The 26219-nt window shown below is 38.4% G+C and overlaps 1 protein-coding gene across 3 annotated transcripts in view; it reads right to left on the bottom strand.

Annotated features, from left to right (window-relative positions):
* The window catches only part of GATA4 (GATA binding protein 4), a 122961-nt gene that overhangs the window by 23076 nt on the left and 73666 nt on the right, over nucleotides 1-26219 (bottom strand). For 2 of the 3 annotated variants that reach the window (XM_077291705.1, XM_077291704.1), the window contains exon 2: nucleotides 20099-20824. In XM_077291705.1, the coding sequence (XP_077147820.1) occupies nucleotides 20099-20600 (502 nt within the window). In that variant the 5' untranslated portion in view covers nucleotides 20601-20824. Of the gene's footprint in view, nucleotides 1-20098; nucleotides 20825-24370; nucleotides 24493-26219 lie in introns of those variants that run through there. The other variant, XM_077291703.1, reaches the window with a different exon arrangement.

Raw genomic sequence — 26219 nt, forward strand, 5'->3', positions numbered from 1 at the left:
CAGGAGGAGGAGGATGTGAGCTGTGACATCACCTATTGTGAATGCTGGATCCTGTGTTATCTACTGTATATAGAGGTGTTATCAGTTATTGTACAGGAGGAGGAGGTGAGCTGTGACATCATCTATTGTAAATGGTGGATCCTGTGTTACCTACTGTATATAGAGGTGTTATCAGTCATTGTACAGGAGGAGGAGGTGAGCTGTGACATCACCTATTGTGAATGGTGGATACTGTGTTATCTACTGTATATAGAGGTGTTATCAGTCATTGTACAGGAGGAGGAGGTGAGCTGTGACATCATTTATTGTGAATGGTGGATCCTGTGTTATCTACTGTATATAGAGGTGTTATCAGTCATTGTACAGGAGGAGGAGGTGAGCTGTGATATCACATATTGTGAATGGTGGATTCTGTGTTATCTACTGTATATAGAGGTGTTATCAGTCATTGTACAGGAGGAGGTGAGCTGTGACATCACCTATTGTGAATGGTGGATCCGGTGTTATCTACTGTATATAGAGGTGTTATCAGTCATTGTACAGGAGGAGGAGGAGGTGGTGAGCTGTGACATCACCTATTGTGAATGGTGGATCTTGTGTTATCTACTGTATATAGAGGTGTTATCAGTCATTGTACAGGAGGAGGAGGAGGAGGAGGTGAGCTGTGACATCATCTATTGTAAATGGTGGATCCTGTGTTATCTACTGTATATAGAGGTGTTATCAGTCATTGTACAGGAGGAGGAGGTGAGCTGTGATATCATCTATTGTAAATGGTGGATCCTGTGTTATCTACTGTATATAGAGGTGTTATCAGTCATTGTACAGGAGGAGGTGAGCTGTGATATCACCTATTGTGAATGGTGGATCCTGTGTTATCTACTGTATATAGAGGTGTTATCAGTCATTGTACAGGAGGAGGTGAGCTGTGACATCACCTATTGTGAATGGTGGATCCTGTGTTATCTACTGTATATAGAGGTGTTATCAGTCATTGTACAGGAGGAGGAGGAGGTGAGCTGTGACATCATCTATTGTGAATGGTGGATCCTGTGTTATCTACTGTAAATAGAGGTGTTATCAGTCATTGTACAGGAGGAGGAGGAGAGCTGTGACATCACCTATTGTGAATGGTGGATCCTGTGTTATCTACTGTATATAGAGGTGTTATCAGTCATTGTACAGGAGGAGGTGAGCTGTGACATCACCTATTGTGAATGGTGGATCTTGTGTTATCTACTGTATATAGAGGTGTTATCAGTCATTGTACAGGAGGAGGAGGAGGAGGAGGTGGTGAGCTGTGACATCACCTATTGTGAATGGTGGATCCTGTGTTATCTACTGTATATAGAGGTGTTATCAGTCATTGTACAGGAGGAGGAGGAGGTGAGCTGTGACATCATCTATTGTGAATGGTGGATCTTGTGTTATCTACTGTATATAGAGGTGTTATCAGTCATTGTACAGGAGGAGGAGGTGAGCTGTGACATCACCTATTGTGAATGGTGGATCTTGTGTTATCTACTGTATATAGAGATGTTATCAGTCATTGTACAGGAGGAGGAGGAGGTGAGCTGTGACATCATCTATTGTGAATGGTGGATCTTGTGTTATCTACTGTATATAGAGGTGTTATCAGTCATTGTACAGGAGGAGGAGGTGAGCTGTGACATCACCTATTGTGAATGGTGGATCTTGTGTTATCTACTGAATATAGAGGTGTTATCAGTCATTGTACAGGAGGATGAGGAGGAGGAGGAGGAGGTGGTGAGCTGTGACATCACCTATTCTGAATGGTGGAGCCTGTGTTATCTACTGTATATAGAGGTGTTATCAGTCATTGTACAGGGGGAGGAGGTGAGCTGTGACATCACCTATTGTGAATCGTGGATCCTGTGTTATCTACTGTATATAGAGGTGTTATCAGTCATTGTACAGGAGGAGGAGGTGAGCTGTGACATCACCTATTGTGATTGCCTGATCCTCTGTTATCTACTGTATATAGAGGTGTTATCAGTCATTGTACAGGAGGAGGAGGTGAGCTGTGACATCACCTATTGTGATTGCCTGATACTCTGTTATCTACTGTATATAGAGCTGTTATCAGTCATTGTACAGGAGCAGGAGGTGAGCTGTGACATCACCTATTGTGATTGCCTGATCCTCTGTTATCTACTTTATATAGAGGTGTTATCAGTCATTGTACAGGAGGAGGAGGTGAGCTGTGACATCACCTATTGTGATTGCCTGATTCTCTGTTATCTACTGTATATAGAGGTGTTAGTTCTATTGTTTTTTAAAGGAATGCAAAACAAAAACCCAATAGCTCATTTTTTGATGACATTCCCTTTAAAGGGTCTTTTAGGATTACAAAACAATTGATGCTTTCTCTCTCAAACAGCGCCACCCAGGTCCACAGGTTGCGTGCAACATTGCAGCTTAGCCACATACGTTTCTATGAAGCTCAGTTGTATCAAATACAATTCGATATGTGACCTGACATGACTTCTGGGAGAAAGCAAACACGATTTATTTTTTATTTTTTACTTATTTATTTATTTTTTTTAAATCCTTCATCATTTCTTTTAAGGAGGAGTTCAATTGTAGAAAAGAGGCCGGGCCTTTATTATTAAGATCACAAGGTAGAACAACATCTATATTATTCTGGCTTCCGAGTTCTTTATCACAAATCTCATCTAGCTAATTTTCGTTCCTTTACATGGAGTCCCTGACGTCACGGCTTTGTCCTTGTCACAATCTCATACTAATTGAGAGCTGTAAAATCTCGGTGCTATCCTGCCACCAGAGATGTCTGATAACCGTCTGCCATAGTGTCCTCCTTATCTGCTGCATATTCCGAAGGGCAACGGTGGCCATGTTTATTCAGGGCAATCAGAACGTAGAGAGCAGGTATGAAAGAGTTAAGAGAATATGGCTACCTAACGCCGCCGGTGCATGGGCCACCTCCAGTCATGTTGGCCAGTCATAAAGTTGACTTCCGATGGGAAGGAAAACCTTGACCCCCAGAAACCACAAGTGTCTATCAAGTTCGTTAGCGGTTTACTTGCAGATGTGTCATGGCGGCGTCAGGACTTTACATGTAAAACAGCATGAATTTCTGCTTTCTGGTGGTGATTAGACCGGTTACACCATCGTCCATCACACTTCTGGAAGATAATGGTTTGTCTTATCAGGGAGAGTACAGAAGTGCCTACACACATCGCAGTGCATTCCTCCTCATCATCATCATCCTCATCCAAACTGCTGATGACCCCTGGTTCTTGTGCCCGACCTGTAATCATAGCTGGTGCAATGGAATCCTTCGGGTTTTGGAAAGTTCAGGTCAGTGATGAGTTACAAGTCAGATTGGTGATGGTGGAACATCGATGGAAATACGGATGTTACGAGAGGTGGTTGGCCATGATTTGATATAAATGGAGGATATAGGAATCCTGCAGACTGCTGAATCCCACCTTCCCCGCCACAAGATATCTATTCATCGATCTATCATCCATTTATCTTCTGTATTTACCGTAACCATCCAACATCTACAATCATGGCCAAAAGTTTTGAGCGTAACCCAATGTTTGGTTTCCACAAAATTTGACTTTTCAGTTTTTATCGCGACAATTTGCTTTAACTTTAGACTGTAGTGAAGAAAGATCAGATGAATTGAAGAAAATTGCAAAGTCATTCCTTGACAGGGGTGTAATAGTCGTAGAGGGTGCGTCCACAATCTGGGCCCCTGCTGGAGGGGAACCCGCTGACACCGGCACCAATTTCACCTGGATGTGCATCCCTGGACGCCCATTCAGCTGAAATGTATTGTGACGCAGAAACCCACACTGTAATACATGCTGCCAGCCAGAGGTTAGCAACAGATTCTTGGTGACGGGCGGTGCAGGGCAGTGACGTCATGGGCTGCCCGTGGCGGCACAATGAAGTTAGCTGCCGGCTTCTGCACTGGCCATAGAGGAGGACGCTGGACATCATGGGAGCTGGGATGGACATTATACCAGGAAGGGGCCCAGGATAGATGGACATTGTTCCAGGAAGGGGCCCAGGATGGATGGACATTGTACCAGGAAGGAGCCCAGGATGGATGGACATTTTACCAGGATGGGGGACATTGTTATAGGATGAAGGACATTATTAATGGAAGGGCCCAGGACAGGGGACATTACTCCTGGAATTTGCACAGGATTGGGGACATTATTATAGGAAGGGGCCAGGTAAGGGAATTATTGTGGGAAAGAACTAGAATGGAGGACATTATAATATAGGGGGGTGAACACACGTGTCTTTATAGGATCTAAAATGCTGCAAGGGCCCATGCATCTGACCAACATGTAGGTGGGGGTCCAGATCCAAATTTTGCACCTGGACCCTTCGGACTGTAGTTACATCAATGTTCCTTTCCTTGAAAATGAACTTAATCGTAAACAAAATCACTCTGTTACGCTGATTATCATTGTCTTCTTCTATTAACTATTGTTACCTCCAAGAAAACACCTGCTGTCAGCATTGCTTTGAATCGAAAGGGCTTTACAGGCAAGGACATTGCTGCTTGTAAGATTTCCCCTAAATCAACCATTTTTCGAATCATCACGAACTCCAAAAAATAGATTTAGTTATTTGGAAGAAGGCTTCAAGGAGGCCAAGAAAGTCTTGAAAGTGCCAGGATCGTCTCCTTAAGAGGATTCAGCTTTGGAAACGTTTCAACACCAGTGCAGAGCTTGCTCTGGAATGGCAGCAGGCAGGAGTCAGTGCATCTGCATGCACAGTAAGGCGCAGGCTTTTGCCAGAGCAAAGGGCAGAAGTCTGAAGAAATAAGGGTTAAATTGAGTCTTTACAGAAAGTATAAAAATGTTTTAAATGTTATAATTGTATTTCATTAACCAGAAAAACATCCGACTAAAACCATCAAAAAACACTGAAGCAGCATAATATGAAAGCTAAAATTTGCGTCAGTCTCCAAACGTTTGGTGACACCTGCACAGTATCGTTGTACATTACATATAACAGACCAGGACCTTTTCATGGTGCCATTACCTAAAGTTACTGCTTATAAAATACCTTCTCCCATCTCAGAAAACGGCATCTGACCCGAGACCTCCGGAGGCATTTGGGAGAAATATCTCTGGGCTTTTCCGAATCAATTGGTTGAACTTTTTATCTTAAATGACATCCATTATTAGATAGTCCGAGCGTCAGATAAGAGCAGAATTACGAAGGGTACAAACTCCCACCTGTCCTGCGCAGATCAATCAGACTTCCCTGGCTTTGCCCTCTGTTGCGCCGGCTGAACTTTGAGACGTGCACGTTTATTTAGCGATTATAATTAACCCACAACGAGTTGCTATCGATCTGCTGTGAATGTGCCATGGCCCCGGGCTAATAAATACACAGGGATCTGTATTGATCGGACAAAGTGTGCAGATAACCTCTTCCCTACCTGGAAACACCAAATGCAGCGCTAATACCATATCCATAGATGTACGTGGAAGGAAATGGCGGCCAATTCAGAAATGGGTAAAAATGGGGAAAAAAGAGAAAAATTACACACACACACACACACACACACACACACACACACACACACACACACACACACACACACACACACACACACACCATGGCTGAAAGTATTGGCACCTTTGAAATTGTTCCAGAAAATGAAGAATTTCTCCCAGAAAATTATTTACACATGTTTATTTCCTTTGTGTGTATAAAACAAACTGAAAAAGACAAAATCGGACAAAATTTTACATAAAACCCGCAAAAATGGGCTCCAAACTGCTCCAATTTTAAGATTTCTCCACAGATGTTCAATGAGATTTAGAGCTGAACTCATTACTGGCCACTTCAGAACTCTCCAGCGCTTTGTTTCATAACCTAGTACGCAAACCCAGCTTCCTGACTCTGGGCACTACATTGTGACCCTAAACCCTTTGCTAATCCTCAGATTTCATAACTGCCACACAGCCAAGGCACCCAGTGCCAGAGGAAGCAAAATAACCCTAAAACATCTTTGAACCTCCACCATATTTGACTGTAGGTACTGTGTTCTTTTCTTGGTAGGCCTCATTCTGCTTTCAGTAATCAGTAAAATGATGTGCTTTACCAAAAAGCTGTATCTTGGTCTCATCTGTCCACAAGACCCTTTCCCAGAAGGATTTTTGCTCACTCACATACATTTTGGCAAACTGCTGTCTAGCTTTTTTCATGTCTATGTGTCAGCAGTGGGGTCCTCCTAAGTCTCCCACCATAGCGTTTCATTTCATTCACATGTGAACGGATAGTTCGTGCAGACACTGATGCACCCTGAGCCTGCAGGACAGCTGGAATTTCTTTGGACCTTGATTGGGACTGCTTATCCACCATCCGGACTATCCTGCATTGCAATCTTTCATCAATTTTTCTCTGCCATCCATGTCCAGGGTGATTAGTTACAGTGCCATGGGTTGTAAACTCCTTGATTATGTTATCCACCGTGGACAAAGAAACAAGATCTCTGGAGACGGACTTATATCCTTGAGATTGTTGATATTTTTCAGTTCTCTTCTTTCTGTTCTCCATGCTTAGTGCGGCACACAGACACACAATGCAAAGCTTGAGTCAAGTTCTTCCATTTTTATCTGGTTTCAGATGTGATTTTCATATTGCCCACACCTGTTACTTGCCACAGGTGAGACTGAACGAGCACCACATGCTCCAAAAGTTGTTTACCCGCAATTTTGGAAAGGTACCAACCCATTTATCCACTCCATTTTTGGGGTTTTGTGTGAAATTATGTTCAATGTGCCTTTTTCTACTCAGTTTTTGTGATATTCCAATACACACTAAGGAAATAAACATGTGTATCATGGGCGTCCTCAGATGCACATTCAGCTGAAATGTTTTGCCGTGCAGAGAACCATTGGCAAACTACACAATAATACACACTGCCGGCCATTCAGAGGCTGGCAGCAGATGTCGGCTTGCCAGTGACTGGTGGCGCATGGCAGTGACATCATGCGCCGCCCATGCACATTGAAGTCGGCTGCCGTCTTCTGCATTGGGTATAGAGGAGGACGCCGCATGTCATGGGAGCGGGAGAAGGCGAGCGTCATTGTTTAATGCTTCTTTTTAAAATGTGCTGAAGAAAGGAAGGGGCCAGGATGGGGGGGCATTATAGAAAGATAGGGGAAATGTATACTAGGAAGATGCCTAGGATGTGGGGGGGGGGGTATATCTACCAGGAAGGGGCCTAGGATGGGGAGTACTATACTAGGAGAGGACCTAGGATGGGGGCATTATAGGAAGATGGGGGATATTTATACCAAGTAGGGGCCAGGATGGGGGTAGTATACTAGGAAGGGGCCATGATGAGGGGCCATGATGAGGGGCATTGTAGGAAGTTGGGGGAAATGTATACCAGGAAGATGCCTAGGATGTGGGGGGGGCATATCTACCAAGAAGGGGCCTAGGATGGGGTCATTATAGGAAGATGGGGGATATATATACCAGGAAGGGGCCTAGGATGGGGAGTACTATACTAGGAAGGGGCCTAGGATGGGGAGTACTATACTAGGAAGGGTCCTAGGATGGGGGCATTATAAGAAGATGGGGGATATATACCAGGAACGGGCCTAGGATGGGGAGTACTATACTAGGAAGGGGCTTAGGATGGGGAGTACTATACTAGGAAGGAGCCTAGGATGGGGAGTACTATACTAGGAAGGGGCCTAGGATGGGGGCATTATAGGAAGATGGGGGATATATATACCAGGAACGGGTCTAGGATGGGGACAATATAGGAAGATTTTGTACATAAACAGAATGAGAATAAGAGAACTAATTGAAATTGTGGTGCACATAAATTTCCTTTAAAATGCCTTCATTAATATTAATTTCCAAAAAAACACCTACCCAGTGCAAAGAAATAGTCAATAACTATAATAAACATACACCAACAATACACTACAATGTCCCTGCAATAGGCCTGATTTGCTTCTGCCTAGTTGTGGAGGTTGGCACACTATAATACAATTTTTTGGCCCCCACTCTACGAGGACTGTCCCTCACTTCCCCATTCATTCCCTATTAATATAGGTGTGAATACAATCTCCAAGAAATGAAGAATAGAGGAGAGAAAATACTATTGCACAAGCTCATATACCGTTCTCTAAGCAGGTATCATGTATGAAGATATTCCAAAGAACTATCAGTAAATCATTTCAAAATGCCAAATCATACGTCCCCTAGCATTGGATATAGTTATTGGATGTATATAGCCGCCCCATTTCCAACCTCTCTGAGGAAGAAAGCGTCTTTAGATAGACTGGAAAAAAATGGGGATATTATAATTAAGGCTTCAGATAAAGGCGGTAATCTAGTGCTGATGGCCCATCAAGGTTATTGTGAGATGTGTTATTCCTTATGGCAGGAACGTGACACGTATGAGGTGTTAAAGGGGGGTCCTACTTCGGACTATAAGGCCGGCGTCACACTTGGCGTAAGACAATATGCCACGTATTATACGTCCGTACTACGGCCGTAATACGGAGAAATGTTCCCAAAATAGTGATCCGTAGTCAGGGTGTGTCAGCGTATTTTGCACATGGCATCCTCCGTATGTAATCCGTATGGCATCCGTACTGCGAGATTTTCGCGCAGGCTTGCAAAACCGACATCTAATGGATTTATGTGCTCAAATGTTCATTAAAACATATATACAGTATATATATATATATGTCATTGAGACACATATATATATAGTCTGTATTTATATTTACTTCAGCGCGATATCTGTGAACAGCCGGTAATTCAATTGCCGGCTTTTCATTTCTCACGCCTAAACCCGACATGATATGAGACATGATTACATACAGTAAACCATCTCATATCCCCTTTTTTTTGCATATTCCACACTACTAATGTTAGTAGTGTGTATGTGCAAAATTTGGGCGCTGTAGCTGCTAAAATAAAGGGTTAAATGGCGGAAAAAATTGGCATGGGCCCCGCGCAATTTTCTCCGCCAGAGCGGTAAAGCCAGTGACTGAGGGCAGATATTAATAGCCAGGAGAGGGTCCATGGTTATTGGCCCCCCCCCGTGGCTAAAAACATCTGCCCCCAGCCACCCCAGAAAAGGCACATCTGGAAGATGCACCTATTCTGGCAGTTGGCCACTCTCTTCCCACTCCCGTGTAGCGGTGGGATATGGGGTAATGAAGGGTTAATGTCACCTTGCTATTGTAAGGTGACATTAAGCCAGATTAATAATGGAGAGGCGTCAATTATGTCACCTATCCATTATTAATCCAATTGTCTGAAAGGGTTAAAAACACACACACACATGATTTAAAAGTATTTTAATGAAATAAACACAGCGGTTGTTTTAATAATTTATTGCTCTCTCAATCCATTTGCAAACCCTCGCTTGGCAAAACAATAAACGCACAAGATACATACCCTCAGCTGAACCGTCACGTCCCACGAGGTAATCCATCTGAAGGGATTAAAATATTTTACAGGCAGGAGCCCTGCAAATGCAGCGGTGTGCTCGTGCTTGTAATTCCCCGGCGAATGAATGAAATGTAGGTCAATGACCTATAGTTACCTTCAGTCGTGGTGATGCGCCCCCTGGTGGATGTCCTCATATGACCTGGAGCGTGGGAAAAAGTTCCCAGGCTGCAGTTCATGAGAACATCCAGCAGGGGCGCATCACCGCGACTCAATGTAAGTACAGATCACTGCTTTCCTTTCAGCACCCGGGGATTACAGGCACGAGCGAGTGGTTTATCGCAGCTCCTGCCTGTAATATTAGTTAACCCCTTCAGATGGATTACCTCGTGGGACGTGATAGGACATCAGAAGGTATGTATATTGTGTGTTTATTATTTTGCCAAGCGAGGGTGTTGCTGATGGATTGAGAGAGCAATAAATTATTAAAACAACCTGTTTGTTTCTTTCATTAAAATACTTTTTAATAATGTGTGTGTGTGTTTTTTAACCCTTTCAAACAATTGGATTAATAATGGATAGGTGACATAATTGACGCCTCTCCATTATTAATCTGTCTTAATGTCACCTTACAATAGCAAGGTGGCATTAACCCTTCATTACCCCATATCCCACAGCTACACGGGAGTGGGAAGAGAGTGGCCAAGTGCCATTATAGGCGCATCTTCCAGATGTGCCTTTTCTGGGGTGGCTGGGGGCAGATGTTTGTAGCCGGGGGGGGGGGGCAATAACCATGGACCCTCTCCTGGCTATTAATATCTGCCCTCAGTCACTGGCTTTACCGCTCTGGCGGAGAAAATTGCGCGGGAGCCCACGCCAATTTTTTCCTCCATTTAACCCTTTATTTTAGCAGCTACAGCGCTGAAATTTTGCACATACACACTACTAACATTAGTAGTGTGGAATATGCAAAAAAAATGGGGATATGAGATGGTTTACTGTATGTAATCATGTCTCATATCCTGTCGGGTTTAGGCAGGAGAAATTAAAAGCCGGCAATTGAATTACCGACTTTTCACTAACACCGCTGCGTATTTCTCGCAAGTCACACTGCTGGTCCGTGTGGAATCCGTATTTTTCTCGCACCCATAGACTTTCATTGGCGATTTTTTTGCGCAATACGCTGACAAACGCAGCATGCTGCGATTTTGTACGGCCGTAGAAAGCCGTATAATACGGATTTGTAATTTACGGCTGATAGGACTAGACCCATTGAGAATCATTGTGCCGTATGTTATGCGAGTTTTACGGACGTAGTTTCTGCGCTCTTACGTCCGTAAAACTCGCAAGTGTGACGCCGGCCTAAAAGGGATTTGGCCAATATCTTGGACAAGGCAAAAGATGGTGGATATGTATACCATGAAGGGGTCTAGAATGTGGGGGATACTATACTAGGAAGGAGCCAGGATGGGGGGCATTATAGGAAGATGGGGGATATATATCAGGAAGGGGCCTAGGATGTGGGGGATACTATATTAGGAAGGTACGAGGATGGGGAGCATTATAGGATCATGGGGGATATCTATACCAGGAAGGGGCCTAGGATGTGAGAATACTATACTAGGAAGGGGCCAGGATGGGGGGCATTATAGGAAGATGGGGGATATGTATACTAGGAGGAGGCCTAGGATGGGGAGTACTATACTAGGAAGGGGCCTAGGATGGGGGGGTACTGTACTAGAAAGAGGCCTAGGATGGGAGCATTATAGGAAGCTGGGGATATATACTGTATATATATATATATATATATATATATATATATATATATATATATATATATACCAGGAAGAGGCTTAGAATGGGGGGCAAATCTCCAAGGAAGGGGCCTAGAATGGGGGTACTATACTAGGAAGAGACCCAGAATCGTTGCGTTGATCTAGGGAACTAGTCTGACTGCCGTATGTGGAGTCGGGAAGGAATTTTTTTCCCCATGGTGGAGTTACTCTTTGCCACATGGGTTTTTTTGCCTTCCCCTGGATCAACATGTTAGGGCATGTTAGGTTAGGCTATGGGTTGAACTAGATGGACTTAAAGTCTTCCTTCAATCTTAATAACTATGTTACTATGAAGTATCGGAAACATTTTTACAGCACGAGGCCCAGGATGGGGGCATATATACTAGGATGGGGGACATATATCAGGAAGGGGTCCAGGATAGGGGACATTATACCTGAAACCGGCCCAGGGTGGGGGACATTATACCCAGAATGGGCCCAGGATCTGACACCTTGTTGTAGCATAGAGCCCAGGGTCCTGTGGAAATCTCAGCACCTCCCAGTCAGATAGATCAACCAAGCTGTCAATCAAAGTACTGACAATTCAGCATGCCCCAGCACAGGATAAGATGACAGAGCCGTCCAGCACTGAGTCCCAGACCTTCTAAGCAGAGGAGTCGTGACAACCAGGATTCTGGACATTATTACAGAAAGGTGCCAGGATGGAGGACATTATTACAAGAGGGAGGGGGACACAAATTATAGAATCTAGAACACTACAAGAGCTCATAGGTCTACATTTCTTATGGGGACCCCATCGGACTTTAGTTACACCACTGACCCCAACAGAGACCTGAAGGACACTATTTTGGCCACCGCCGGGCAAATGGATCTTTCACGGTTTATAGAATTTTGCACTTTGCTACTGAATTGTCGTTCTCTGAGCAAGTAATTTCCTGGGATTATCGCTGGTTTATGGCCCGGGGCATTGATAAAACACTATGCGATATGGATGTACAGTCCGTGATTGTAGAGGAAGGAGGATACATTGGTGAAGCTGCGATCGCCATGAGCGGCTGTGGGAACCTGGAGGCCTGCGGAGGTCAGCAGATCCCCGGATTATATAATGATATCACAGATAATGACTGCGCGTAGAAATGATACCATGAAGTCAATGCGACGGGCCGGGCTGGGAGATAGACGATGACAAGTTTGAAGGCTTTTCTTTTGAATTTAAATGTATGGATTTGGGGGTAAAAATCCTTTTATTTTTGCAATTGGGTTTTATTGAAAACTTGCACCATTTGCTGCAGAATGAGCTCACTGAGAATCCGTCAACGTAAGAGGTTGTAACTCTTTTATCCGTCTTTTCTGAGCTGATTTGTGACAACGAACCACATCAAAGTTGAGCTGAACTTACACGTAAATCTGTATGTATGGTGCCAAAGTATCAGGTATATATGAAAACACTGCAGGGGGAACTGGAATACATTTATACCAAATTTCTGATTAATAAACTAAAAACATCCGGAATCACTGACCCTGCCCACAATGGTGAACATAAAAAAAAAAAATCAGTCACACACATAAAATAGATTTTTAAAAAGGAAAGATGCTAATGAAAAACAGCAAACAAAATAAAGGTGCAAATACTAAATTACACCAAATTCTGGCGCCTTTAGCTTAATAAATCTCCCCCCATTCAAGTTACTAGGCACCCAAACAAAAAGAATTCTAGTGGTTCCGTTCTGAGAAAGCAATGTTCAAAAGAATGAAAATTTGCATTTCTATATGAAAACCATTTGTTCAGCCATCTTTTAATTATGAATAATAATATTAATAACAACACCAATAATCTATTCATATTCCGCAGAGCTTTATAGACATTGTTTCAAGGGTCTGAAGACGAAAAGTAGTTAAAAGACGCAAACGGGGTTTTTCTAGATTTTACAAAACAGAGGGTGTCCTTTTTGACCGTTTTGGCTTGGAAAAAAAAACCCGCTAGTGATTTCTTCACTGTTAAATGGAGTTAAAAAAAAAAAAATAACATAGAAAATAACAGTAAAAAAGAACAAGAAAAAGTAACAGAACTGGCTAAAAATATAGCAAATGCTAAAAAGTGACTCTTCTGCGAAAAGAACGCCAGTGGAGCGCATTCCTGAAGTGGGTTCATCGTGAAAAAGGTGTTGTGTGCACACGCACCAAACTTGGCTTTGGATCGTTTCTGTAGAACACGTAGGACAAATATTGGAAAGTTTTATGAAGTTGACGTCCGTCGTTGGGCTTGTTTTCACCCGTGATGACAAAGTGATACCATTTCAGGATCCATTTTAAGTCCTATATGTGACGTTTCACTGTCCGTTTTGGCAAAACCTCTGGTGGCAAGTCTGATGCCAACCGACACAAAACTGCCCCAAGACAAGAAAATAAGACTATCTGTCCGGACATGTCCTCCCCAATTCTTTTTTGCCTTGGGTGACCTTACCAAGTATTATACCAACTCTCACTGCCAAAGAAGTTGTCACAAAACCAGACAATACCCCACCCCTCTCTAAACTTTTTTGGAAATCACAAGTTTTAATTTCATGTGATGAATGAATTGGAACCCAGGGTTTCTGTTTGCCATGTTGCTGCATTGAATGAGGTCTTCTTTGAAGACCACCACCACCTGATTGCAAAGTCAAGTAAGAAACCCTCATTAAAAGCCAAAATGTTGATTTACTCCCGACTCCTGCACCACCCACCACATTGACTCCATTCTCTTGCAAATGGTCCTGGTTTAGCATAATTAGATTTAGCTGGAATTGTTTGTGGATTCCAACAATACACAACAATTATCCAAACTGCCCGAGACGGCCTCTTCATTCTTGACCCCCAGTAGAAGAAAGACCTTGATAGACACCACAGTAGACTTGAACTGATAGCATCTCTAAGTCAGACACTTTTACGCCCCATTAAGCCCCAAGTGGCCAGAATAAAAAACGATGACTCAAAAGCCATAATCAAGTACTATTGTTAAAATGGCCCAAGACACGGACCTGGCCTAAAGTCATCCTTTAGGTGGAAGGAGGCCAAACCGGAAAAAATTGCCCAACTATCTAAATTTGTATGTGGGTGTCTAGAAAGAAGACTTGGGCGTGTTAGATTCCGACACACCCAATCGTACAGAGATAAGCCACCACCAGAGGTACCGGCCCCTCCAAATTAAACATAAGCCACCACCAGAGGTACCGGCCCCTCCAAATTAAACATAAGCCACCACCAGAGGCACCGGCCCCTCCAAATTAAACATAAGCCACCACCAGAGGCACCGGCCCCTCCAAATTAAACATGAGTATATGGTGGAGCCAGGAGGAATAGTGTTTTCAGCCAACAGTTAAGTAAAGGGTCAGACATATTACGTTTTTCTCCATCTGTTGGATATTTTATCTCAAGCCCTAAAAAAATAAATGGATTTAAGAGATTTCAATGAAACCTCTGATGGAGCCATTGAGTAGCGCGAAACAGCAGAAGGCCAGAAAGGAAAAAAATAAAAAATAATAATAATAATAATAATAATAATAATGAATGAATATCTGAATGATGCTTTTCAGGGATTCAGACAGAAAACTCATCAAAAGGGCTAAAGAGCAAAATAAGTGATCTCTTAAGTGTATGGGTATTTTTTTTTTACTATTGACTCTTCATATAGTAACATATAAAAGGTAGTAATTTAAAAAAAAAAAGAAAAAAGGTTATTTTTCTCTCTTTTTTTTACAATTATCTACAATAACGAAGGTATAAATAAAATAAAAAAAAATATATGTATATTTATATTAGACAATTATAAAGAAATAAATATTTGTAAAACAGAATAAAAACAATAAAAAATGCACAAAAATATTATCTAACAACACAATAAATCACTCTATAATAGTTATATAAAAGGCTGTATCTATAGCATAGAGGAAGATTTGTCTGGGACATTATTATTATTATTATTATTATTTTTGCTTTCTCATCATTTAGTTTTGCACACTGCTAGAAATGAAATATAAAGATATGCAAGTTACTAAATCTCATGCAATAAAAACATCCGCAAAGTAGGTGCAAAACATAGCGCATCCGTTAGCAAAAGACCAACAAGAGTCACATGAATGGTTAAAATCAAATAGCCGCAAGAAAAGAAAATGTATTTATTTTTTAGGATATATTATTATTTTAGTTTTTTATTACGGAGGTTTTAAAATCAGTAAAAAAATATATCTAAAATATAAAATCTCAGAAATTAATATATAAAAAATACCAGATTACAATATGCATGTAAAAAATATTAAATGGTTATAATGTTTTAAAATGGTATCCTTTTGTGTAAAAAATAAATAAATAAATCAGGCTTTTAAAATTCCAGACAAAAAGTGTAGAAAAAAAAATACTAAATCTTAGTATTCAACGTAGAAAGTTTCCTAAAAAATAAAATGAAATAAATTGTATATATATATATATATATACACACACACACCTGTATATACATGTATAATTTTTTTTTTTACTAAACATACATTTTTTTTTTTACTTTAGTTTTTTTTTCCCCTGGGATTGTGCAGCCATGCAGTTAAAAAAAAAAAAATTTCTTGGATTTTATGATTATTTTTATCTTTTCTGAAACTTTTCATATTTTTATTTTGAATACTGTGATTTTAAAAACCTGTTTGTTTTTAGAAAAAAAATGATAAAATTTTTAGACCCGAACTAAAAAAAATTAAAAAATAAATAAATATAAATATATAAATATATATATATATATATATATATATATATATATATATATATATATATATATATATATATATATATATATATTTCTGAGATTTTATATTTTATTTTTTTTTTTTACTGATTTTAAAACTTCCAGGATTTTATATAAATATAATATGTAAAATATAAAAAAATATATTAAATCCAAGAAGAAAAAAAGTACATTTGACCCAGCAATGAAATCCTAAAAAGCTTAAGGAAGATAAGACGATAATGGGAACTCCTTCGTACACATCCTGTTCATTTATCTGCAATATGGGTGTAAATGATGGGAAAATAAATATGGGGAGTTAATAATCTAACGTAAAAGGGGAAATCGGCTTAAAAAAACAGGAACAGCGAAATCCGCAAAAGTCCGTCCTAGTAAAAATCGATGAGGCCGTGCGCCCGTCACTGCATTACGGCTTCATTTCCTAAGGCGCAGTAATAGGGCACCCATAGAAGTGCATGGAGACTTTGAATATGAACATTTTTGTGTATTTTTTTGTGACTGCTACAATAGTAACCTGAACAGGATTAATAAAGAACGCAAACTTTATAGATACAAGTGGTAACTATGGGTTTTCCTGATTGGGGGACCTATAAACCAATGGCCAGTTGTGGCAGATTGATCTTATTTGATTATTTGCAGCATTGTATAAGGTGTTGTGGATTTGTGTTAATAAAGAGCTTTATAGTTATTATTATTATTATTATTATTGTCCTTGTGGTTATTTTATACCGGAATAGGCTGCAGTAACAGGTAATGGCAGATAGGTGGCGCTGTTGTAGCTGTCAGATCCTCTCTAAATGGTGAGAATATTTTTATTCCATAAGTAGAAACTTATTAAAGGGATTGCTCCAAAAATGCAAGTCAACGCCTATCCTCCGCCGGGACCCCCAATGATCCTGAGATTAGGGATCTGGAGACCCTCCTCTGACTAGAGCTATGGTCAAAAAAGGTTGTAACAGTTGTAAATCTCTGCCAACAGAGAGAGACCCTTCCTCACTTTGCAGGTCTCTTCAAGATGAGCCAATAATTACAAGCCGAACCTTAAAAAATAAAAAATTCCTCTAAGATCTGGGATCCTCTATAGTCTTCCCTATGCAGGAAGTAAGTGTTCAATTTAACTGCAGCGCCCCCACAGGGGAAATGAAGCATTACACCAAGCTCAGAAAATGAATGCAGAGGCAGTGACTCTGGAGGACCCATCTAGACTTGCACAAGATCCATCGTCCTACAGATCGCTCATCCATTAAGTTGCCATTGCTCGAGATCGAGCCAAAAACCCTTATACAATAAATAAATCAGACATGAAGCCCCAATAGTGGTACGTCTGCTTTCCATGGAATATGTAGAATTTACGGTGAGTATTTATAAAAGTCCAAACACAATAAAAAGGATTATTTTGTCGTCAAATTTCACATGGAGAAAGGTAAGCACAGCACTGTATCTGGGAGAAATGGAGCTAATATAACAGGGAATAAGTCTGTGCTATGTGAACGAGCCCCAAGAGATGTATCTATTAAGACTCCACATTAAGAAATACCCCAGTACTAATTAAGAATTCCCTAATAGACTTAATAAAAAAATCATTTTCTTTTAAACCAGACACCCCCTTTAAGAAAGTAATAAATTATTATTATTTTTAGATTTGAGTCAGATATAGAGATAATAGATACATACATGGATGGATGGATAGATAATATAAAAGGATAGATAGATAAATAGATAGATAGATACTAGATGATAGATATATAATAGATGATAGATAAATAGATAATAAATAGATAGATATATAATAGATAGATAGATGATAGATATTGGATAGATAATAGATAATAGATAAATAGATAATAAATAGATAGATAGATGACAATAGATAGATGATAGATATTGCATAGATAATAGATAGATAATAAATAGATAGATAATAGATGATTGATAGATAATAGATAGATGAGATAAATAGATAATAAATAGATAGATAATAGATGATAGATATTGGATAGATAGATAGATAGATAGATAGATAGATAGATAGATAGATAATAGATAGATAATAGATGATAGATATATAATAGATGATAGATAAATAGATAATACATAGATAGATATATAATAGATAGATAGATGATAGATATTGGATAGATAATAGATAATAGATAAATAGATAGATAGATGACAATAGATAGATGATAGATATTGCATAGATAATAGATAGATAATAAATAGATAGATAATAGATGATTGATAGATAATAGATAGATGAGATAAATAGATAATAAATAGATAGATAATAGATGATAGATATTGGATAGATAATAGATAGATAGATAGATAGATAGATAGATAGATAGATAATAGATAGATAATAGATGATAGATATATAATAGATGATAGATAAATAGATAATAAATAGATAGATATATAATAGATAGATGATAGATATTGGATAGATAATAGATAGATAGATAGATAGATAGATAATAGATAGATAATAGATGATAGATATATAATAGATGATAGATAAATAGATAATAAATAGATAGATATATAATAGATAGATGATAGATATTGGATAGATAATAGATAGATAGATAGATAGATAGATAGATAGATAGATAGATAGATAATAGATAGATATTGGATAGATAATACATAGATAATAGATAGATATTAGTGATGAGCGATAGATATATAATAGATGATAAATAGATATATATATAATAGATGATAATATAAAGGATAGATAGATAAGTAGATAGATAATAGATAGATATATAATAGATGATAGGTAGATAATAGATAAGCCATATTTGATAGAGATAATAAATATTTCCAGCTCCCAGTCAGATTGTTATATGTCTGTAACTCTCTTGCCAACAATGGAGCTGCTGGGGCTTTTTCATGTCTTACATCATGTATTACATTATTTACATAAAGGGGGATAAACTTTCACTTAGATCTTTGTACAAACTCAGCTCATGCACAGAACCAGTGTACAGAGGCCAGCCTGTGATTTATACAACATACATATACATTGTGCGGAGAGAGAGATAAATAGAGAGAATTTCTATAGAATATATTGAATAGGAAAATGTCAAATGCAAAAATACCAGAACATTATCACAGGCCTCCTGTATAATCTGTATCTGTATTACAGCCACTTTAGCTTCTTAAAATATCCAATATGCCAATAATTCTTCTATGTCATTTATGTATAGAATGCCTAAAAAATGTAAAATTGCTAAGTCGGTACATAACAAAGTTTAGGGTTTTGCTCAACAACAAATTCCTTATCTGCAAAACGTAAATGAGAATATTTCATCTGTTTCAGATACATTCTATTAACATGGATCTATGTAGAAAGATACATGTTTGTATGGTGTATAATACACACATCATTATTCATATACATATAGTGAGTGTGTTATAATGTACGGTATATATTCTCTCTCATATTACAGATTAATTTATTCTAAAGTTATAATCTAAAATAAGATATATTAGTAAAATAAATAGAATTTGTTGCATGACATGTTACAAGATGGATATTAAAGATACATAAACTACTTGTCTGTAGTCTGTACGATCCTCTTTATAGATACATATAGATAATAGATGGATAAATAATAGATATATAATAGATAGATAGATCATAAATAAATAATAGATATATAATAGATAGATAATAAATAATAGAAAATAGATAGATAGATAGATAGATAGATAGATAGATAGATGATAAATAGATAATAGATAGATAGATAATAAATAAATAATAGATAGAAGATAAATAATAGATAGATATTACGTGAACAGAGGTGATAGATTCAGTAAATTGATATCATCTATAGGCAGGCTATAACATGAATAGTGCATAGATAAAATGTAATTTAACATTAGGATATTAGATGGCAGACAAATGATAGACATGATAAAATCCAGATATTAATTACAGATGAGATCTATATTAGTTTGTAGATGGGAGAGAGCTCTATAGATAAATGATAGATATTAGGTATTTAATTCTAAGTATTGGATACATTACTATTTGGGGCTGAGCCATACACACGGTGTAAGGAGAGTGGGGTCTTACCTATGTTGGGGTGTCTGGGGGTCCCGGGTCCCCCTCTGTTCTGCAGGTTGTGCAGCATGGAGCTGTCGAACGGAGCAGTAGTCCAAGCAGAGCCCATGTCCTGGGCGACATAGGCCGGGTAGGGGCTGGAGTAGGCGGCCCCCAGCCCCCGGCCATACTGCTCCCTGCCGTTGGTGGTGATGGCCAGGGGGCCGCTGTAGGAGACCTCTCTGGAGGAGGCTGCGCTGATGGGGGGGCTGGAGGAGAAGGCGAAGCGGGGGGACACGGGCTGGTGCGGGGCGCTGGGGGGGTAGCTCTCCGCCTGCGCCCACATGTTGTGCCCCGGGCTCCCCTGCTGAGTGTGGCCCCCGGACTGCAGGTACGGGAGGCTGGGGATCATGGAGGACACCCTGCTGCTGGGCACGTACACCGGGGAGGTGGCGGCAGTGCTGTGCATGAAGCCCCCAGCCCCCTCATAGGCCGGGGGGCCGTGGTTAGCAGGCATGGCCAGGCTCTGGTACATCCTCCCCGACCGCGCCGACCTCCCGTCTCCAATGTGTCCCTGCGGTTCCTGAGGTTCTTGGAGGGTCCTGCGGTTCCTGAGGTTCCTGCGGTTCCTGAGGTTCCACCTGGCCCAGCGATCAGCAGCGATCAGCAGCAGCGCAGGAGGTCACCTCCCGGCAGCGCCTCCATCCTCCGGGTGACAGTGAGCAGAGCCTCCCCCGGCCGGGGATTTATACCGGACACCTGCAGAGAGGAGACAGCAGTCAGCAGGGCGGGGGCTCTGCAGGTGACAGACACCACGGCGGGGGCTCCAGGACCACCCCCAACACCAACACACAACTAATCACATCAGACCCCAAATACAATCCCATTAACTAATGAGTAAACACACACAGGGCTGCCATGGTGGGGGGCAATTAGCACCAACGTGCAGAGAAAAGACCCCAGCCAGGGCAACAACATGTGCAGGACAGCAAAGGGTTACAATAGGAGGAACAGAATAATAGGAAGAATAATAATAATATAATAAATAGTAATGCAACAGCGATGGAATAATAATAATACTATTATTATATTGTGTTATTATTTATTATTATATTAATAATAATACAATATAATACTACAGAAATATAATAATGCTACAATATAATAATAATAGTAATGCAACAGATATGAAATAATAATACAACATAATAATACAGACATATAATAATAACACAATATAATAATAGTAATGCAACAGCTATATCATAATAATAATGATACATAATAATAAACCACAATATAATAATAACAATAAAAAATAATAATAAAATATAATAATAGTAATGCAACAGCTTTATAATACTAAAATATTATAATAATACAATATAATAATAGTAATACTGCAGTGATATAATAATAATAATAATAATAATAATAATAATAATAATAATAAACCGTGATATAATAATAATAATACAAATAATAATAAAAATAATAGTAATGCAGCAATATAATGATGATAATAATAATAATAACAACGCAACAGCGCTATAACAAATAACCATTATTATAGCACTGTTGCTTTGTTAATATTATTATATTAATGCAACTAAAAATCAATAATCCTAAAGAATAATAATATTCTAACATTATACATTATAGCATAAATAATAAATGTATGACATAACTAAACTTAATAGTTACAAATATATTACTACTCTTCAATAAATATCACTAATAACTATATTAATATATGAATATTACATAACAGAATACTTGTAACAAATGATATTCACATTTTCATAGTAATTAATATATTGCTACTACTGAGGAATTTCTGGTTATACTAAAATATAATTATGTTATTTTACTCCTTTTAAATTCCTTTCATAGTGGTAATATTATTATTTTTATTATTAATAATACCACTCTCAAAATAAATGGTAAAGGAATAAGATAAATTACATTATTATTATCATCGGTACCATTGTTATTATTTAGCTTATTAATTTAAAATTCCTTTTACAATGGTAGCAACATTAAAACCACTCTGAAAGAAATTTTAAAGGATTAAACTAAATGCTAAATATTATTAATGATAGCATTATTAATAATATTATTTATTTTATTCCTTTAGAATTGGTTTCACAATGGTTGTAATATTAATAACAATCTAAAAGGAATTTTAAAGGAATCTAATAATTATGCCAATAATGATAATAATATTTTGTCTTTATTTTAATCCTTTAAAATTCCTTTCAGAGTGGTATTATTATTATTATTACTCCCCTTGTAAAAGGTATTTTGAAGGAAAAACATAAATAAAAAAAAAAAGTAATTTTAGTTGTATTACAATAAAGTAATGCTGAGTTCAGTATATGGCAAAATGCATTTTGATTAATTCAAAGTGTGTAAGAGTTTTCTGTTAATAGTAAAAGTTTACATCAGGACTAGTAATAAAATCAGAAAACAGCAATTATATTTTTATTATTAATGTGTACGAATTTAGAAATATAAAAATAATATCACCAATATTAGACAAATGAATAAATATATATATATGTGTGTGTGTGTATGTGTGTGTATGTATATATGTATATGTATGTATGTATATATGTATGTATGTGTGTGTAATATAATATATATTATATATAGGTGTGCATATATATATATATATATATATATATATATATATATATATATATATATATATATATATACACATAATTTTTATTTATTTTTAAAATACAAAGTATAAATCTACATGTAATGGGTGGTAGTTATAGGGTTGTTGCAGACAATTAAGGACTGACAGAAGTGAATGGGATGATTGGTGGCAGCGGTGATGGAGCAGATTGATGATGTCTTTACAATGAGAAGAAACAGAAGCCAAAACACAAGACTTGTTCGGAGTTCAGTACAATCACTCCCATCATCTCCTCTCAGGATCCTTTTATATTTGTGTAGTTTTTATTCTCCTATATCTTCTGCCTACATCAGGGATTCCCGTCAATTGTGTTTTAAGCTCCGAAAATAGTAAATATATATAAAGCAATTTTTTTTTCTTTTACTTATTGTAATATTACCAGTAGAAATATCGGAGGGCAGTGCAGGTATTTTCTAATACAATTTTTATAATAAATTATAAACATTTCCCAAAATAATTAGGAAACATAAATAGAAACTGAACTATTATTAAATGGTATTTTCTACATTTCAGTATCATTATTTTTCATGATGCTTGGGTATCTCTTCATGTATGTATTATCATACTCTATGTATGTATTTCTTTCTTTTCTTGTATATATATGTAAAAGAAATGTTAGTAATAAAATAGAGTATGATTAATACATAACTAGACAGAGGGGTATGTGTTAGTATTCATCAATAGATGCTAGTTGATTGGTATTCATTAATGCAAGACTATATTAATGAATGAATACTAGCTAATGGGCAAATAAGGTATGGCTTGCTAATTTATTACACGCATGATGCAATTAAATATAATAGTAAAAAAATAATAATAAATAATAATAAAAATAATAGTAATGAACAATAATAGTAATAATAAAACAATAATAATAAATAATAATAAAAATAATAATAGTAATAAATAAAAATAATAATAAATATTATAATACTAAATAATAATGCTAAATAATGATAATAATAATAATAAGTGTGTTATAAATGATAGTAATTTTCAGATGATTCCCTCCACCTCCCTCTCTCTGGTTATTGACACAGAGGTCCATGCTGGTGAATTGTCTTGTTTTGGAGAGGACAGTGGTGACTATTAACCTCCACTTGGCCGAGGTGACAGTGAGGGGCCATGATAGGAGTTGTTATCTGCGATTATTCAGGCTGACACTTTGCTGTTACCTGGGCCCCCTCCTCTGTGTGTGACAGATAACAGCAGATAGTAGAGGGGCAGAGGTGGCCATGTATTACACTACACCACCCCCCATCCTGCCTGCCTGTGATGCTGGGGGTCCCTGTACTCTGCCCACTGACATCGTTACGAACTCCTGTGTAGGAGAGAAATCCATGTTATTTGGAGCTGGTGTCACCCTGCACCCAATATGCCCCATCCTACAAAACTTTTGTTTCACTTTTGCAAACTTTTTGCCATTGTACCCCCCTAAATAACTTGTACAAATTACCAATCACCCTTCTCCTCTGCCACTTTTTAACCCCTTCTGCTATTTTTTTCTGCTAACTTTTTATGTGCAAACTTTTTTAACCCCTTTTCCACCGGACACCCCCACCTGTACGTGTCAATAGTGTGAACCCCAAGTGACCGACCTTCCGAGGCTGCTCCAGAGGTGGCACAGGCTCTCCCGGGGCTCCCAGTGCAGCAGCTGCAGCAGCAGCAATGGCTCCTGGCTCCCACACTGCACACACGGTGGGGGAGGACTGGCTCCAAGCCTTGCCCTTTTTTTTTGCCTGTCTCCTGCACTCTCTCTGCACTTGTGGTGACTGGCTTCTCACCATCACGTGGGATTACAATATCTGTCTCCCCATCAGCAGGCGCCAGGCTTCAGTCCTGTGCAAAACAGCAGCCAAAGTCCAAAGCTTCCAGCACTGGAAACTCAAATATGTATCTAAGCAGAACTATGTATCTGCACAGACAGGCAGCAGCGCCGGCCAGGAGCTCACAGCCCTGGGATTTCCTCCAGAGATTGCTGGGGTTAATGTCCTAGCACTCTATTACCGCCTGGATGAGCCCGGCTATTAGAAAGCCATTACCCCTGGCCAGGCCATGCAGTCCTGCACCATCACACAGGGGAGATGATGATGATGATGATCACCTCTTTATTAGTCACTGGTAAATACTGCAGATTTCTGGGAGTTCATCATGTGGTGATGGGTGACAGCTCCCACATGATGGGCTCTGGGTGTCATCTGCCAGTGCAGGAAATGAGCCCACAATCATACCAGTAATGGCTGCACCAGGGATGAGTATATATATATATATGTGACCTGTCAGGTGCACAGCATTCAGCCCTGGAGGCTAGGGCTGCCCAAAACTGGGGGGGCTCAGGCCTGGGAGGAGGGCACCAGCATTCTGGATGGGGGGGTGGATGGTGGTATCCATTCATAGATCTGTAATCTATCATCTAATATGTATCTGGGGGCAATTATTATTATTATTATTATTATTATTTGTTACAAAGTGACTCCGGTATGGGAGGAGGTCAGCTCTCTATCAGGGGGCACCGGGGATGGTTATAGCAGAAGAAATATAAATGACCTGGGGAAGAGCACAACAAATAAAGGAAGATTGGAAAAAACTCCAAGAGTGCATCATCCTGTATTCTCCATCATCTATCTATTCACTCATGTCTGTAATCCATACTCTCATAAATACAGTATCAATAGGAAAAAGTGTATATTACACAGATATACACATATCCATCTCTTATCTATCTAATCTATATCTATCTTATATATATATATATATATATATTATATATCTCTTATATCTCTCCATCTATATCTATATATATGGTAAATGATAGAAAATACAGCGTGATTAAAAAATACATGATAGCAATATATATATATATATATATATATATATATATACTGTATATATGTATAAAATATATACACACACATACATACCTATGTCAATTGACTCACACACACACATTAAATATATATTGTGTGTGAGCCAATTGAAATATGTATGTGTGTATATATATACAGTATATATATATAGAGAGAGAGAGTATTTGATAATAGATTGCATGTATCATCTATTATCAATCTAGTATTTATCTAATAAAAAATAATGTATATATACATATATATGTATATACACATACACACACGTGAATACGCAAATTTATGTTCAAATACATATATATGTATCTGAACATAAAGTTTTACATATCTATCTATCTCTATATATACACATACAAACACATGCAATGTATGCAGATTTATAAATGTGAATATGTAAATTTATATGTTATAATTGTATATTTATATAAAAATATATATATTTAGATGCACAAAATTATATACATTACACACACACCATATATATATCTAATATATAAAGCTGAATGTGTGTGTGTGTGTATGTATGTATGTATGTATGTATGTCCGGGATTGGCATCTGAACCGTAGCAGCTACAGCCACAAA

Source organism: Ranitomeya variabilis, chromosome 2 (genome assembly GCF_051348905.1).
Source record: "Ranitomeya variabilis isolate aRanVar5 chromosome 2, aRanVar5.hap1, whole genome shotgun sequence".
Classification (NCBI taxonomy): domain Eukaryota; kingdom Metazoa; phylum Chordata; class Amphibia; order Anura; family Dendrobatidae; genus Ranitomeya; species Ranitomeya variabilis.